General features: G+C 43.6%; 1 protein-coding gene across 1 annotated transcript in view; it reads left to right on the top strand.

The window, feature by feature from the left end:
- Nucleotides 1-18,741, top strand: part of SLC41A2 (solute carrier family 41 member 2) — a 99,310-nt gene that overhangs the window by 60,544 nt on the left and 20,025 nt on the right. The window contains exons 9-10 of the mRNA XM_083182286.1: nucleotides 5,657-5,788; nucleotides 14,503-14,651. Of these exons, the coding sequence (XP_083038412.1) occupies nucleotides 5,657-5,788; nucleotides 14,503-14,651 (281 nt within the window). The remainder of the gene's footprint in view (nucleotides 1-5,656; nucleotides 5,789-14,502; nucleotides 14,652-18,741) is intronic.

The following is an 18,741-nucleotide window of genomic DNA, read 5'->3' as shown; positions in this document are numbered from 1 at the left end:
ACTTTGGGCTGATAGCTGCTATTACTTCATACTAGCTGTCCCTTAAGCCAATCCTAATGTGAACTACTGGGAACCTCTCTGTTGGAAGACAGGGTCCCGTGTGTCACCATTGCCCACAGAGATAGACAGTGCATGCACTGTCTACCCTGCTTAGATCGCAGTGGTTTACCTATAAGCGTAGGCAAAACCCTGCTCCATACAGATCACTCAGCACATATCGCAGTTGCATCACATGTGTGCTGATCGATTTGTGCTTAGACATCTCGCTCAGCATGGGGCGCCCACCGCCCCATGTGTACAGGTCTTAGAGATATTATTCTGGTGTGTGGTGGTATCATATTGTGGGTCTGACTACTGTGCCTAGGTCAGTTAGTGCGTTTTGCAATCCCTTTCTTCACCTATCATTATCCATTATGTGTAAGTACCGCATGGGCAAGTTTTGAGACCTATCTCAGACTCTGTACAGTCAATAGACTGTCTTTTATTATTGAACTGCTTGCCTGAGCTGGCCATGCTGCCCTACTCTTCATGTACCTAGCAATCTGTGTCCGTATTCATTCTCCATATTCCATATTCTCTGCTTACATTATTTGGCTAAAGGATCATTCTAGCGAAAATGAGCATAAGTTGTTCATTGAGTTTTATTAGGTTATATGTATGCAGCTTTCTGTTTGCTCATATGTGAGAGTAAATGCTGCATACTGAGCTTTGAATTTAGGAGGTGGTAATTAAGCAACATTTACATGTGTTGCTGGTAAACACTGCTGAGCAATTACACTGTTGTTCGGACTGGACCTGTTTCAGTTAACCCTGTTACATGCCATCTCTCTGGTGACAAATTGCAGTCCAAACATGACGCCACACAATGTAGCCGCCACTTTACACAGCTTATACTGTATAGTCCAGCTGAATATTGTATTATCTATAAAAGTTAACAGGTATGATTTATTATACGAATATTGAGAATTTTAAATGTCATTGTTTTTCTTTTGAAAGTTTATATTCTTTTAAAAGTTTTTATTATGCTAAAACATATGGTTAAAATGGAATGTACAGTCATTCTGGTACAGTCCTTGCGTTACTCAGGTTAGCAATCCAAGCAAATATTTTAACGTAAATCTCTGACATACAAATTAAATGTCAAGGCATCAGAAGCATCAAAGGAGTGTTGCATCTGTTCAGGGCCTTTATATCATGCCGCAACATAGAAATGTTTGACTTTGAACCAACCTCTTCAATGATTCTTGGGGCATCACCATGAGACACTTGTTGTGGTATAAAATGCAGTCACTTCAAACTCTAGATGTAATCTGATTCCTTTTTCCCCTTCCAAGGAAGACAGTTGTTCATGAGGTTCCTTGAACTTGACATCTCTAAATCTAGCAGCGATAATCATGCATAAGGTTCTAAAGCTTGCCAAAAGATACATCCGTAACAAACATGGCTGATAAACTGGCAGCATGGTTTTAGAATCTATGAAAAATTGCATTTCTACTTTTAAAGATTTCTATTTTACAGACAGTAATACATAAAAAGGCACAAATAATCTTGTGAAATATAAAAAAACAAACCTTTTTTTCATGTGAAAGTCAAAAATTTATTAACAAACAGAAAAGGACAAGTGACATACAAAAACAGCCCAAATAGGGTTAGCATCAGGTCCCTGATATAAGTGAAGCAAATTTCTTACCAATTGTAGTGGCTGCGCTGGGCTATGCTGTGTAAGCTTTGTCCCAGTGTGGAAATGCTTGGCATCACTGCAGAAAGCTTATGAAGGCGGAGTATCGGGAACTTCAGATGCTGTTTCTTGAAAAGTGCCTGGTGCAGTCCAAAAGTGTTGAATAGAGTGCTGGAACTCAAGGTGTCAAGTGCTAAATCCAATAGGTCTCAAACCCATCAATCTTGAGATTTCATGCCTGGCTATGTTAAATGTCAAATGTAGGGCAAAATGCAGAGTTTGAAACAGATTTCATATTAATCTTTCTTAGAATTATTTATTTTACTATACACTTATCCAACTCAGATATGTTTGACATCCCCTCCGACCCGATGCACGTCGAACCGGAGTGCAGCGGGAGGGGCGGGCAGCAGGGTTAGAGTGGTGTCTGGGAGCTAGTAGTGGCCTTTGACGGGAGGCGGGCAGGAAGCGGCTGGTGAATTTGAAAAAATATTATGAAAAGACTGGCCGGACGCTGAATTCTCACAGCCAATAACTGGCTGGCCAGTCTTTTCAAAATATTGTTTCAAATTCACCAACCACTTCTGCCCCGCCTCCCGGCAAATGGCACTACTAGATCCCAGCCACCGCTCTAACCCCTCTGCCAGGGCCCCCACCATCTGAAACCCGCCGATGCCTGGACCCTGCTGCCCGCCCCCTGCCATTGCCAGCTCCCCATGAGTTTATTTTACATGCAATGAATCTCATGCTATTTGTGTCATGTAAAAATGGCATTTCAAGTGCCAAATCGTTAGTGAGCCCTCCCTAAGGACAAGTCGGACTAGTGTAAGGGGCCTTTACTGTTTTTATTTATCTTTTTAATTCTGAGCTCAATGAAATCAATTATTAGATCATGGTGGAAAGCCAGCGATGGTCATGGATATATCGGGGAACTGAAAAAAGGAATCCTGTGAAAAATGCCTGATGACCCAATCCCAGTAAATCTGTATGGGGATCTTTACTCAAAGTGCAGTGAGAACAAACATGTTTTGCTTTTTTATTTTTAAATGCACAGTAATTTTTTAGAATTAAGGCTGGTTTACCTGTGTAACATACAGTAGTTTGAGTTAGCTGGACAGACGTTAATGCTACATATCCTATTACCATTTCTGGAAATGCTGCTACTAAGGTAGCCCGTTGACTTAGCAGAATAATGTATGTGCCTGCAGCCACAAGTTTTGCTCAGATATTGCTGTACTTTGTGTTCTGTTCAGCAATATGTTAAGCTATGCTCTATGGCATGCTGCCAACCTATCTATTTAGGCTACGCCATGATCTATAACCAGCACAGGCCGATGACCTATATGAGAGGATAAAAAGCTTAGGATGACAACAACTGAGAAAACTGATGTTTTTAACATTAAAAGGAGGGCACATGCTATCATCTGTGCATTCATACCAGGGTGCATGCATTGTGGATTAAAGAAAAATGTTCAAAATGTAATTTAAAGCCCACTGGGGTATTTCATCACATATCAATGGCATTTTAAATAAACTGTAGAAGATTGTTGTCCTTAATGCGCAAAGCAACCATTATAATTTAATACCTATGTGTCTTTAGAGCATTGTTAAAAATATCAGTTTTTTTTCCCACTGCAAATTGAGTATCCCTTATCCAAAATGCTTGGGACCAGAAGCATTTTGGGCAACAGATTTTTCCGCTTTTCGGAATATTTTTATATTTCAATGAGATATCTTGAGGGCGGGACTCCTGTGTTAACACAAAATGTATTTATGTTGTATAAACACATCAAACTCATGAAATACAATCAAAAATATTGTATTTGTGCATGAAACAAGGTTTCAAAACACAAGTTTGTACTATCTCAGGCACTGAACTTGAATGCTAAGCAATCATTTTCTTGCACATAGTGCCAGTTACATATCATGTCCCAGTAGTTCCAGTTACAGATGTCCCCAGTAATGCCAGTTACATACATATCATGTTCCCAGCAGTGCCAGTTGCATATCATGTCCCCAGCAGTGAATACGTCCCAACATCTGTCTCTCAAATCAGGACAATTGCGTGGCTGAGTGAAAAGGGGTGTAGGCTATGGGAAGGGGTGTGTTCTTGTTGGCATGTTTCCACCCCTCTGCATTGCTGAATAGACGCTGTGCAGGCTTGGGGGGGGGGGGGACGACGACTTCCAACTGTACTGTCACGAAGATACAGTAACCAACCAACAGCCAATAATAGGTTTACTATTAGTGACATTGCACCATTCTCCGACTCAAACATGACCCATTTCTCTATCTGGCTACTGCCATATATTAAACTATATACTGTAGCTAGAGTTGGACCTAACCATTGCCACCATTACTTTGGAAGGACACTTGTTTGATAGTACCCTTTAAATACCATGGCAGCCTTTGCGCCATATTTATTTGTAGTCCTTACTGTTGCAAATAAATGTATATCCTATATTGTGGTAAAAGGAAGTTTCAGAGGGGGCTAAGAGATTGAGCAACTGTATTCAAGAGTTATTTAATACATAAAATTTGTGTAAAATAACAAAAAAAGTTGCCCTTTGGGCAAATAAATGCATGTACAATTCACATATACATATTCGTAATATGTTAGTATAACAACATTTTTAGCAAGTTGACAGCAAACATCATTCGGTCAATGCAGAGGGCCCAACGCATTTCATCATTACCATGACTTCATCAGGGGCAATGATCAACCGAATGGATTGACTGTAAATTATGATACAATATCGTAAGTAAAATATTCAAGCAGTTAATACATTAGAACATTTTTTAATTAAAACAGAGCAAAAAACATGAGCATGAACAGGTCAGAGAGGGAGGAGAAGGAGAAAACCAGCACAAAATTCACCATATTGGAAATACATTTGAAGAACCATCAGCCAATTGTGAATAAGGTTTACCCAATTGGTGGTGTAATTTACTTGAGACAGTTGGGGGCATAAAAAAGAGACATACCTAGTCGCTATCCATAGTATAAATCCAATGTAGTATATATAGAGAGCAGTCCGGTGTTAGAATGTCCAATAAACATAGAGAGATTATCCGATGATAAATTGTATATGGATCGAAGTATCAAGAGTATTGCACAAATCTTTTATCTTTAAAGAAGAAGGGTTCTTACATACCGCTGATGAAATTCCTCCAGGGGATAAGATGTATGCCCAGATGAGCTGGAGGTCTATGCCCTTTATTACTGCCAACTACCGTATCTTTTAAATAAAATGAATGGCTCTATTAACTCCGTATATTATACATGTATAAATAAATCTAAGCAATAAGTAGCATATGAAAACACAAACTTGCAAATACAGACAATAGTATAGGCTATTTATGCAATTGTGACCAAAAGAGCAAGTCTCCAAATAACTATAATAGTACTTACAGTGACTAAGGTGGGAGGTGTGTGCAGCAGGTGTCCAAAACAAGGAGTGAATGGGTGGAAGTTTGAATGCTCTCTTATAGTGCAAAGGAGATTACCACACTTCCTGTAATGAAGTGAGCCTCCTTATTTCATAATGGGATTTTACATGTATTTAATTGAATGGGAATAGTGCCAGTGGATTCCCAAACCATGCGCTAATAATATATTAAGTTTAGGGGTAAAAAAAGTGAAGCAGAAAAGCATTAAACCTGCTAATATGTAAGTGGAACGCATGATAATCACACCATGCTTTCCAAACAATAGCCGCCTCTTCCACCCGGTGGAACGCTCATTGCGCTCCAGCCAATCCGGCAGTCCCATAGAAATGATGTTATGTACCGGAACGCAATTTGCGTTTCACCTCGTCGTACCAACTCTAATGGTGTGCCGCTGGAATAATAGGTTATCAATCTTAATTAATTGGGATGAAGTACTTCTTTTTAGACTCTAGTTTAAATAAATACATGTAATTGTGCTGTTTTAATCCTATGTTGTATTTACTTTTTGCTTTACTTCACTTGTTTCAGGTATTGGAGGAAACCTAGTAGCCATACAGGCCAGCAGAATTTCTACCTATTTGCATTTACACAGCATTCCTGGAGAGCTGTCTGAGGAGACTACAGGGTGTTACCATCCTTGTAGGTCCTTTTGTGGAACAGGTACACTATGTTTTTTCTTTCTTTAAAATTGAATTTAATTGACATATTTTTCTGATGTTTTATAGTTCGTATTAAGGTCTCTGTTTAGTAAATAGAAAAACTATTTTCTCCAGCATATAGCAAAAGGGAAAAACCCTGTGGGGCGCAGTAAGAGATTTCAATGACTTTTCATTTTGCTTTTCCGGACGCTCGATGGGGACTGATTTTTAGTAATGATATTAGGTAAAAGATTATTTTCTCTTCTCCAAACTTGTCTACTAAAATGAACTAGGCAGAAAAGAGCAATCCACCCCCCTCCTCAATTATGTGTGTCCATCAGTTCAGTACCTGACTTTGAGGGACACGTTACATAACACATGTGCATTGGAGATGTTGTGCCTAAATATCAGTAATGCGAGAAAATCTCCAGGCACTTCTCCGGAACAGACTTTTTATGCAAGGTCTGTCCTGGAATGATCTTAAACAGTGCATAATGATTGTCAGGGCTCGGGTCACTGGTGTACCCGGCTGCGGCAGCAGTGAGCCAGTGGATGATACTGGGTACTGGAATACAGGTGGTTTGAGGTATGGAGTGTTCTTACAACACAGGAACTGCAGACGCAGCCAGGTGGGGAATTGACATGACTCTGATCAGAGGCATGGAGTCTAACACCACCAACGGTCTTCACTCGGGACCACCGCAAGGAGGTTTGGACTCCGCTGTGTTCAGTGGTGAGGTTGCGTCCCTCTGACCTGAGTTCCCACACCTGACTGGCCTAGCACAGGAGATGGACTGTGAGTGTCTCTGGTCGTGGAGAACTGTAACTGATGGATGGCCTGGAAACTGCTGGAATGTCAGCAGTCTGGGAACTGCTGGAATGTCGTCAGTCTGGGAACTGCTGGGTTTGTATGAAGGGCTGACACCTGTGTCGACTTGGGAATGGAAGGTGGTGATGGCCCTTTAAGGGCAAGGCAAACTTGGTGGCGGTTGCTGGAGAGCTCTAGCTTCTTCCTCTGTAGAACTGCAGATGGATTAAGCAGCTGGAAGATGACCTGGCAGGTGAAGGGTGTCCAGGGAGCTTTCAGGAATCCACAGCAGCTGTAGCAGATTACTCAGGAACACAGGTACTCAGGAACAAGGGAATCTGGAGCCTAGAACGCTGACTCCTGTACTAGTTGTTCAAGGCAGGGGTAATGGGCCAGAGGCCTTACTATTACCCCCCCCCCCCCCTAGCTAGTACGTGTGCACACCTTTGGTCACATGAGTCAGTGCACAGTTCAGAGCAACAAGGTCACAGGTAATCCATTGGAGGACAGAGTCATGTGACTGTCAGTGTCATGGCAGCGCCCATGCAGCGTGGAACAGCATGGGATGCTGACCAGATTCCAGAGTGATGTCACACAAATCTTGCCATGGAGATTACCCAGGGACAGCGCAGGACAAGAACCTGCGTCGAAAGACACACCAGCGTGCTGGTAAGGAATGCGGACGCGGTCGTAGATGCGGACGCGGTCGCAGATGCGAACGCACACCCCAATTTCTTACAATGATAGAGCCCAGCATTAAGGTGCTTACACACGGTGAGATTTCACTTTCTTTTAGATCACTATTAGATCTGGGGGTACTTGTTTCCTAGCACGGCGCCCATCGCATCGAATACCATTACACTAAATAAGGTATACAATGGTATGCGCTGCTATATTGTACAATAAAATATCGCATTGTATGGCATACGATGCGATCGTATATGATTTTTGATTGTAGAAGCACCCTGATGTTAAATGGCCCCCCATGGTCAACGGCACCCCCAGGATCAACGCCAACTGGCGGTATGTGTCCTGACCTTTTCATACCCCCCACTATCCACATCGGCGCGGAGTTGATTGTAGATAGTGTGGCGAGCCACTAAGCCCGAAGTGTTGCGAGCGGATGCGGAATACGAGCCGGAAGCGTGGCGAGCGAACGCGCAATACATGTAAAGTAATCAGTGTCCCCTCGCGGGGCTCACCACGCTACGGGCTCGGTGGCTCGCTGCGTTCACCACACTATCTAAAATCGACTCCATGTCGACGTGGATAGTGGGGGTATGAAAAGGTCGGAGGACGCGTATCACCGCCTCCCCCGCGCGGGCTCGCTGCACGTGCCACGCTTCGGGTTGGCGTTGATAGTGGGGGTGGCTTTGCCAATGGGGGTGCATTTAACATTAAAAGCACCCATCAGGGTGCTTGTACAATTAAAAATCACATTGCATGCATCGCATGCGATGCGATTGTATAAGATGTAATACAATCAAAATCGGGGGCGCCGTGCTAGGAAACAAGTACCGATCTGGGTCTGTGTCTGGATCTGGGTTAATAGTGGCTACCCATGTTGAGATATGCACTATATTTCTATTAGAATTTGCTTATAGAAGCAAAATCGAATAAAAATCACCTAGAAAATCGAATGGGCATCAAATGGTTTTTGTACATTCAATGCAGATTCTATCCCAATGCACGCTCCCGTGTAGTATAAATCGAATAGATAAATAGTCTTGGCAGGCAAGACTATATAGTGCAGATCTGTACTATATAGTCAAATTGAATGTGAACACTGTAACTATCCCCGATCCAGACACAGACACAGATCTCATAGTGGTCTAATTGAAAGTGAAATCTCACCGTGTGTATGCACCTTTTTAGATTTGCACTATCTACTATTAGATTTTGGTACTTGTGTAGTTTCACGGCGGCAGTTACGTAGTCAGGATTACATGCAGATTACTTTACATGTATTCCGTGGCCCCTGGCGGGGCTCGCCACGCTTCGGGCTCGCCACACTTTATAGAATCCACTCCACACTGATGTGGATAGTTGGGGGTATGAAAAGGTCTTGAGGACGCGTAACGCGTCCCCTTGCGGAGTTCGCCACGCTTCGGGCTGGCGTGGATAGTGTGGGTTTCAAATGGAGGCATTTGCCAGTATGTAACATGGAGCACTGGGAAATGCCTCCTTTATTGTGCATGAGACACACTTGCGTCCGCACCCCCTCTTTGTGCAGGAGATTCACGCGCTACCGAACCCCTAACCCTGTCGGCAGGGTTGCTGTACTCTGCTGCAATCTCAAGCTGTGTACACACGCTTCGTTTTTTTTTCCCTGTTTTTGATTCCACATCGAACGATTTTTTTAGCACACTTTCGATCTGCATTCGATTCGATGCGCGCTCTCGAAAAGAAAAATAGACTGTGCAGCCAAGGAAATCTCGAATTCGATCCAGTAAATCAAATGAGTACATTGTGCCTATACTGTGAAATCGCAATCGAATGCAAAAGTACAGATCTAATGCCAAATTGAATGGGAAGATCTAATGCCAGATCTAAGAGAAAATCGAATCTAACATTGAATCTAAAGCAAAACGAAGTTTGTGTACATAGCTTCAGACAGATGGAGCCCAGAGAGGGGATCATGCGGGCACCGGCGCTGTGTGAGAGGCACTCACTAGGCTTGCCAGGGACACTGGGAACAGAGATGCAGTTCCAGGCAACAGTACGGTGAGTAGCTGCCTCACGGGGACACTACGTTGACTACGCAGGGTTGCCGCGGAGTCACTACGCTGACTACGCTAGGCAGCCGTTGGGCTACGCTGATAACGTAGCTTAGGCTGCCGCCGTGAAACTACACAAGTAAGGCAGACGTTGAGCTACGCTAATAACGTAGATTCAAGCGTAGCGTAAGCTGCCACCGTGAAACTACAAAAGTACCTAGATTTCCACTAGATAGTCTTGCCGGCCAAGACTTTTTTCTATTCAATTTCCACTACAAGGGAGCGCGCATTGGAATCGAATCTGCATCGAATGCTAATAAAAGCATTCTATTTCAATTCAATTTTGATTCTATAAGCAAAATCGAATATCTCACTGTGTGTACCCACTATTAGTGTGTGTATGTTCTTCTTTCTGATGAGTACAGCTGTCCCATGAATCTATATTACTGATGACATAAATGACAGATTAAACCAGGGGTGGCCACACTTTCGGACTTGGGGATCTACTGTAAATGTAAAAAATCTTTTGGGATCTACCATAGTAAACAATCATAATGCGATACATAAACAAACAAAACATTCATTTTAGGCTCTAATGAAAGGGTGTTTTACACATAAAATTATTGGCAATGTGAAGTTGTTGCATGAGGCTGCATGTCTTGTGTTAACTCCCTAAACGACGGTTCCAAGCTAGTTAGGCACATATGAAGGCAGTATTTTAAATGCTCATCAGTCATACGACTTCTATATCTTGATTTAATTATTTTCATTTGTGAAAAAGCAGATTCACAAAGGTAGGTTGACCCAAAAAATGCCGTCAAATGAAGAGCTACTGATCTCAAGCATGGATACAGTTCTGCACTGAGTAGTTTCCAAAAATTATTATCAGAAGCTCTTGCTTTCAAAGGGATATCAGATTGCAGTTTTAATATTTCTTCCTCTACATTTGATGTATTCAGATTGAACATAGAGGAGATATTACCAGAAATGTCAGCAATGTCAACATCAGCAAATGGAAATGACATGAAGGCTAGGATAGGTTCAAGCTGCTTAATGTCCTGAAATCGCCTCTCTAGTTCTTCCCAAAGATTTTGGATCTCAGCACAGAATGTATCATATGTGCTGCTGCTCTTGGGATTCTTGTCTATCATTTTCTCAAAACTGGGAAAATTCCTCAAAATTCCCTTTGAAAGCTGTGACTTTAAAAACTGCAATTTTGATTTAAAAGCATTTATTGAACTTATTAATTGGATAATATTTTTATCCTTGCCCTCAGAATAATTGGGACGCACCCAGATCCCTGGATGGATTTTTCAGATAACGCCAGCTAACAGGCCCAGAATACTTAGGACGCACCCAGATCCCTGGATGGATTTTTCAGATAATGCAAGCTAGCAGGCTCAGAATAATTGGGACGCACCCAGATCCCTGGATGGATTTTTCAGATAATGCAAGCTAGCAGGCTCAGAATAATTGGGACGCACCCAGATCCCTGGATGGATTTTTCAGATAACGCCAGCTAACAGGCCCAGAATACTTAGAACGCACCCAGATCCCTGGATGGATTTTTCAGATAACGCCAGCTAACAGGCTCAGAATACTTAGGACGCACCCAGATCCCTGGATGGATTTTTCAGATAATGCAAGCTAGCAGGCTCAGAATAATTAGGACGCACCCAGATCCCTGGATGGATTTTTCAGATAACGCAAGCTAGCAGGCAGAGAATAATTGGGACGCACCCAGATCCCTGGATGGATTTTTCTGATAACGCCAGCTAACAGGCCCAGAATACTTAGGACGCACCCAGATCCCTGGATGGATTTTTCAGATAACGCAAGCTAGCAGGCAGAGAATAATTGGGACGCACCCAGATCCCTGGATGGATTTTTCAGATAACGCCAGCTAACAGGCCCAGAATACTTAGGACGCACCCAGATCCCTGGATGGATTTTTCAGATAACGCTAGTTAACAGGCCCAGAATACTTAGGACGCACCCAGATCCCTGGATGGATTTTTCAGATAACGCCAGCTAACAGGCCCAGAATACTTAGGACGCACCCAGATCCCTGGATGGATTTTTCAGATAATGCCAGCTAACAGGCTCAGAATACTTAGGACGCACCCAGATCCCTGGATGGATTTTTCAGATAATGAAAGCGAACAGGCTCAGAATACTTAGGACGCCCAGATTTTCTCACTATTTTAGATATATTCCTACACTGCACAGAGAGCTCACTTAACACGACTGCTGTGTGTCAGTGTTCACAGCAAATGGCGGGCAGTAAGGGTGACGGAGGTACAGTTGCTTCCTAGCCCAACCAATAGAATGTCTCCCTCCCTTACAGGCAGGCTGTGAACCAATCACAGCCCGTTTAGTGCAGAGTGGAACTGAATGGCCCCTCCCCATTTCCCCAGAACAAAGCTTTTACAGGGCAGGAGAGACCACAGCGTCTGATTGGTTCTTGTATCCCGACACTGTTAACCCCTCTCCTGCCAGTGCTGTCAAAGACACAGTTAACCCCTTTAATCCTAATCCTGTCGCCAACATAGCTGACCCCTCCACTATTAAAAGGTACTTTATTTTTATGGGAGAGTAGGCAATTTTGGGTTGGGGCGCAGGTGTCCTTCCCCTGTTAGTGATGAGCTAAGCGCCGCTGAAGCACTGAAACCGCACATGTAGGAGGATCCATACTATAATAAATACACTGACACTGGCAGGATCGAGTGCCAAATCATCACAGAACTACTGAATACTATCTATTTTCACCTGTTCATGTTGGTGCTCGTCCTCCCGGTGAGTGTGACTGGTGCTCTCTGCTCTCACAGGCTCTCTGCAGCACGTACGGAGAGATGAGGCCGGCACAGGAGACACACTGCACCGGAGCTGAAGCGCAGGTGTCAGACCCCTTTTGGCTGTGTGTCCCCGGTGCAGTGTGTCTCCTGTGCCGGCCTCGTCCCTCTGTACGTTTAGCAAGCCGCAGCATCTGACACAGGGGTCTGACACCTGCGCTTCAGCTCCGGTGCAGTGTGTCTCCTGTGCCGGCTTCATCTCTTCGTATGTGCAGCAAGCCGCAGCATCTGACACAGGGGTCTGACACCTGCGCTTCAGCTCCGGTGCAGTGTGTCAGACCCCTTTTGGCTGTGTGTCCCCGGTGCAGTGTGTCTCCTGTGCCTCGTCCCTCTGTATTTGCAGCAAGCCGCAGCATCTGACACAGGGGTCTGACACCTGCGCTTCAGCTCCGGTGCAGTGTGTCTCCTGTGCCGGCTTCATCTCTCCGTACGTGCTGCAGAGAGCCTGTGAGAGCAGAGAGCACCAGTCACACTCACCGGGAGGACGAGCACCAACATGAACAGGTTAAAATAGATAGTATTCAGTAGTTCTGTGATGATTTGGCACTCGATCCTGCCAGTGTCAGTGTATTTATTATAGTATGGATCCTCCTACATGACATGGGGAAGGACACCTGCGCTTCAGCCTCCCGACAGCTGCCTGCTCGGCATCGCGATCGACTGGGGACAGGCCTGCGGTCCACCAGTCGATCGCGATCGACGCTTTGGCCACCCCTGGATTAAACCAATTATTATTCTTTATATTGCCCTACAGGGTTTCAACCGTGACTAACAAAGTAGAAATTAATGAGCAAACAAAAAACAGTGACTTACATTATGGTTAGATTAAGTGCTGTTGTATGGAGCATGGAACATATAGTAGTACAAGTAAGGAAAGCCAAAGGGATAAGATGTGAGATAGCTGGGTACAATAAAAATGTGGATCTGGAGAGCCAGTTTTAAGTTTTTTTTGTAGAGTGGTGAAGCATCTGATATGGAGAGGTAGAGAATTCAAGAGATACAGTAGGAAGCAGCAGTGCAAAAGCTTGGAGGCGGGAGTGGTAGTAAGTATTTAGTCGGTAGAAGAAGCGGCATTGATGAGCGGTAGTGTGAAGGGAGATGAGGTTGGAGATGTAAAATTCCTTCCAATGCAATGTTCATGACCTCTACTTCAGAGTTGTAAGGGCCAATCTGAGTAACCTTAGGGTTACTCTTATGGCAGACTGTCCAACAAATGATCCAATGCTGCATCTTAGGATGCAGCACTCATATCTGCAATGCTGGCAGGAGGCTGCTCTTTCCCTCATACACAACCTTTGCATGTTTTCACATCACTGATGCATCAATCTCTGAATCAGAACGTGAGATTGCAAACCCTGTTTTTTTCTGTTTAAAACACTTAGGGCCTTATTCTAGTTCACTCTTTCTGACAAAATCCTTCTTAGATGGACAAAACCATGTGCACTGCAGGTGGGGCAGATGTAACTTGTGCAGAGAGAATTAGATTTGGGTGGGGTTTTTCTTCAAAGTGATATCTATATTGCAGTGTAAAAATAAAGCAGCCAGTATTTACCATGCACAGAAACAAAATAACACACCCAAAGCTAAATCTCTCTGCACATGTTACATCTGCCCCCCTGCAGTGCACATGGTTTTGTCCATATAAGAAGGATTTTGTCAGAAAGAGTGAACTAGAATAAGGCCCTTAATTCATAATTTTACTCATTTCCAAACAGATTACTCTCATGCTGCATTTTATATGATGATCTTTTTTGATGCATGTATGTTTTCTCACTTTTTTGTTTTGCTTTCACTTTTTTTCTTCAAAACTGGTGAGGGCATGAGTTTAATGAGTAATTTAAAGGTGACCTTTCACCAGAATTGTCTTTGTCTTAACTCAGATTAATGACATAAAGGGCATGCAGTGGAAACAGCTGTTTGTGGGCATGCCAAGGGCAGGGTTGACTAGTATTCCCAAAAGTGGGGGCGTGGTGCCCACTTTTTCCGGAAGTGGCAAGGCCGGGGTCTATGTCTTCCATTGCAGATTTCTTGGCCTTGGCTACAGAGCTGTGACTGACAATTTCAGTAGCCTAAGGCTCACTCAGATGACCAATGTTTTTGCTACATTACCATGTTTTCCCCAGTGAACAGCGCCTACCTCTGAATCGGGCCCTATATCTCCCAGAACTAAACTGCTGGGACATTGTACAGTAGTTGTACAACTGATGGATTGCCAAAGGTTGCCGATCACTGATTTAAAGAGTCCAAAACATGCTGTTTTATCACTACTTAATGATTGATGAATTATTGAGCAGGATTTCATTAGGTTAATGACTTCATGACCCATATACCCATAAACGCAATCTGTTTTATTTCACAGGAGTGAATAAGAAATCCGCTCAAGTTCTTATCTCCCTTGTCATCCCTGGACACTTAATTTTTTTATACACCATCTATTTAATGAAAAGTGGTCACACGTCCCTGACTGCTATCTTTATTGTGGTTTATTTGTTGGCAGCTCTACTACAGGTAAGAACTGTGTCCATGGTGTTTATGGTGTCCTATGTCTGCATTCAGTAGTTGTGTGTGTGTGTGTGTGTGTGTGTGTCTGTGTGTATATGTTATTGTGTCAGCCTGCATTTCATCATGCATTTGTTCTAATGAATTGCTCCCAACAACATTGTTTGCTTAAATGTGTCCCATATTAGCCATAAAGGGATTTATACCAGAAATATCATTTCCAATGTACGTTGTTTGGGTTGACAAGGAGCAGGTATTATAAGCCAGTGAGTAATATAAAATGTAGCTATATCACATGAAGAGATGCTATTGATTGTGTTCACTTAACCCAGAGAATCCAATCTGATATGTACAGATAGATTGCATTGGCTTACCAAGCATTTAACACCTACACTGCTGATACTTGCGCAACAGGACAATGGGGGTAATACAGTACAACTCACTAAGCAGCGGTTGTTCGCTGTTTAGCGAACGGCTTAATGCCATCCACCACCTGGCCTAACACACCCCCCCCGCCGCTGAATCCCCTCGGTAAAAGTCAGTCTGAACTGACTTTTATGTACGAGTGCTAGGACGAAGACGGGGCATCAGTTGGACGTCAGCTGCCCGGCACTGGCAGCCATCGGCCCGCAGTGCAGTTGCGGTACAGATTGAGACGCACAGTCTTGGAAATGTATTGGATGTTCCTGGTCGGTGACTTGGAAGTGGCTGTTCGATACAAAAATATTTCTCATCTTATGTGTGTTTCATGGTAGTGTCACTGGCACTGTTGCGTAATCACATACACAAGAGGCAATACTCTAATGGAGGTTGAGGCAGTAACAAGTTCCAGTTGTGAGTCTGCTGATAGCATCTAAAGACCCATCAAGCAAAATTCTTGCATCCAAACATACCTGAAGTGGGCGCTTCTGCCCTTACACATTCAGAATGAATCGGAAAATGGGCTAGTGCTAGAATTCGCATAAAGTGGAAGGTGAGACTATAGCACAAGACTCTAACACAGTTGCAGCAGTGTGTGACTTTGAAATAGCCCCATACTCCATATTTACCAGTACTGGGAAATGATACACAGTCTGTCTGTAAAATATGTGCTTGGAAAACAAATGGACCTGCTCTCAGAATCTGTATTCACACCATCTAAACATATTTGGATTGTATGAATTTCAATAACGGTGAAATTTAGTAGGCGAAGCACTGAGCAGAAAGGGATATTAAAGTTAGTTAGCCTTGTCATGTCAGAAGCAAGGACACGTTCAATGCTTTAATAGTTTCCAGCTCCAAAGGAAGCTCTAAATGAAAAAGAATAACTGTAATGATACTGAGCTGAGGGCTGTGCACTCAGGCATGCCAAGTACTGTACCACTTATATTGGCCTTTAGAGACTTGTATTCTGTATTATTTATAAACACACCTGGATTCCTGGGCCTTCATCTTGTTTATAATTCAATATTTTACTACTTCTGGAAAGCTACATCAGTGTATTAATGTGACAGCACTTATTTGGTTGTCTGTTCAGTATGCATGTGCTGCAGAGCTGTGGCTTCACTTGCTGCAAACAGACACTTCTGTAGTTTGGCATCTTCTGGTTGGTTTTTTTATCTCCTCTCTTTACGTTGAGCCCAATTAATAGGAGCAAACACTGGTTCTAATAGTGGTGACAATTGGTAAAGAAATATGGGAACATTAACCTAATAACTGTTAAATCTTTGTAACAATGATAAGGCTTAATAGAAATACGGAGGAAGGGGGTTAAACCCCATACATAATTCATTTATAACTTTGGGTTCCAGTTGCTTTGAAACCAAGTGTTTTACAGTACAGCTACATGGCCCATTTAGTTTTCCCAATTGTATTACTAATACCTCATTGATGACCTTTTTAGATTTATTCCAAGCATATTTAACCCTTTGAGTGCCAAGTGAATTTGTCAAAATAGGTGTGAAAATTGCCAAGCAAACACCATAATGACCTGTTATGTTTGCCTTATAGAGGAAATATAATCTTTTTTTATGTAACATTTTTCATTTGAATTTATGTAACGGATGTGAGAGATGCTGGCATTTTTAGCGGATATTTTTTGCATCTCTCACAGAGATGTTGGCACCCAAAAAGGTTGAATTACCCTGTATTCTGCTTTTACCACCTTTGTTTACATGCTATTCTGTTTATTATCAAATTTGACTTCAATTTACACTGCTCCAAACTATACATATTAAAGTAATTTACGGTATCCTGATAAGACTGTTCAGTCACGCTTCTTTGCTTTGTCTTGATGTATATCTTTCGGTACTCTTTACTTAGTGCGGCGCCCGTCGCGGGCATCGCGGGTACATTAATGTATGGCCGCGACGCGACCGACGCGATGCCCGCGATTTGCCATTGAAATCAATGTAAAACATAAAAATCGTGTCGGTCGCGTCGCGGCCGGCCATAAACGTACCCGCGACGCGATGCTCACGATTTCCCATAGGGAACAATGTTAAAAGTCGCGATGGACCCGATTTTAGTGTTAAATGGCTCAATCAACCCGATTTGGCCATAGGAATCAATGTTAAATGGGCCACAGAGCCCATTAACCCTTAATTGTCCCCCCAAATTTTTAACGCCACCCCACGATCCACGCCAACCCGAAGCGTGGCGAGCGCAGCGAGCCCGCGAGGGGCGGCGGTACGCGTCCTCCGACCTTTTCATGCCCTACTATCCACGTCGGCGTGGTGTGAGAATATAATAGTGTGGCGAGCGCAGCGAGCCCCGCGAGGGGACGCGGATACCTTCACAGGTAGACGCGTCCCCTCGCGGGCTTCACAGGTGTCCGTGGCGACCCGGACACCTGTGAAGCCCGCGAGGGGACGCGTCTACCTGTGAAGGTATCCGCGTCCCCTCGCGGGGCTCGCTGCGCTCGCCACGCTTCGGGCTCGGTGGCTCGCTGCGCTCGCCACACTATTATATTCTCACACCACGCCGACGTGGATAGTAGGGCATGAAAAGGTCGGAGGACGCGTACCGCCGCCCCTCGCGGGCTCGCTGCGCTCGCCACGCTTCGGGTTGGCGTGGATCGTGGGGTGGCGTTAAAATTTTTTGGGGACATTTAAGGGTTAATTGGGCCTAATTCAGGGTTAATATGGCCAAATCGGGTCAATTGAGCCATTTAACAGTGAAATCGCGGTCAATCAGCCTTTTTTAACATTGTTCCCTATGGGAAAATCGCGGTGATCGCGGTCATCGCGGGCATCGCGACCATCCAATTTTACCCGCGATGCCCGCGATTACCGCGATTACCGCGATTTTTACCCGCGATAACCACGATTTTGATCGGTGGCGCCGTGCTAAGTAAAGAGTACCTATCTTTCTATGTCCATCTACCAATATGATTTTCGGGGCTAAACACAGTATTCTACAGCTGGCTATACACTTGCCCGTTTTGTCTTATTTTTTACCTGATTCTGACCTATCGGACTGAGAAATCAGGTGAAAAGTGTCCAAGTCGGCGGTATTTTACTCCAATCCGTATCGGATGGGATCAGATACCAGACCTTTTTGCGCATATGATCTCTTGACACGGGCAGCCTCCGACAGCGGGGAATGGGATCGCATCCGATATACAAAAATGCAAAAGGACATCCAGCATGTGATATGTATTATGTGTGTGTGTGTTTACATATATATATAATATTGTTATTGCTGAGCTTTAACTTGACGGATCAAGATGAAACAAAATGCGGGAGTTTCCACTATAAAATAATGCTGTTTTCATGAAAATCAGTTCAGTAGCTTTTCTGCCAATTTGGAACAGACAGACTTTAATGTTTTTTCCAAGTTAGTATAGATTTAATATCTGAATGTCTGTCTCTATCGCTTTGCTACTTTTTTTGTTTGCCTTTTTAAAGTCTGAAGTACTCTAGTTACTTCTTTTTTTGTCTATATTTGCCACAGTTTATGCCTTTGGATTTTAAGACCCAAGTTAATTATTTTTGCATTCTTTTGGCATTGAACTGTAGATGCTACTCTCTTGGCCATTCCTCTAAGCTACCTGGATCATCAATCATTTTGGTCCCCTCTCTTGGGGTCTACTGTATGCTATAATGTATCTTTGTGACCT

Source organism: Crinia signifera, chromosome 4, assembly GCF_055691185.1.
Source record: "Crinia signifera chromosome 4, ASM5569118v1, whole genome shotgun sequence".
NCBI lineage: Eukaryota > Metazoa > Chordata > Amphibia > Anura > Myobatrachidae > Crinia > Crinia signifera.
Note: the sequence above shows the minus strand (reverse complement) of the source record. Positions and strands in the feature narration are given on the sequence as shown.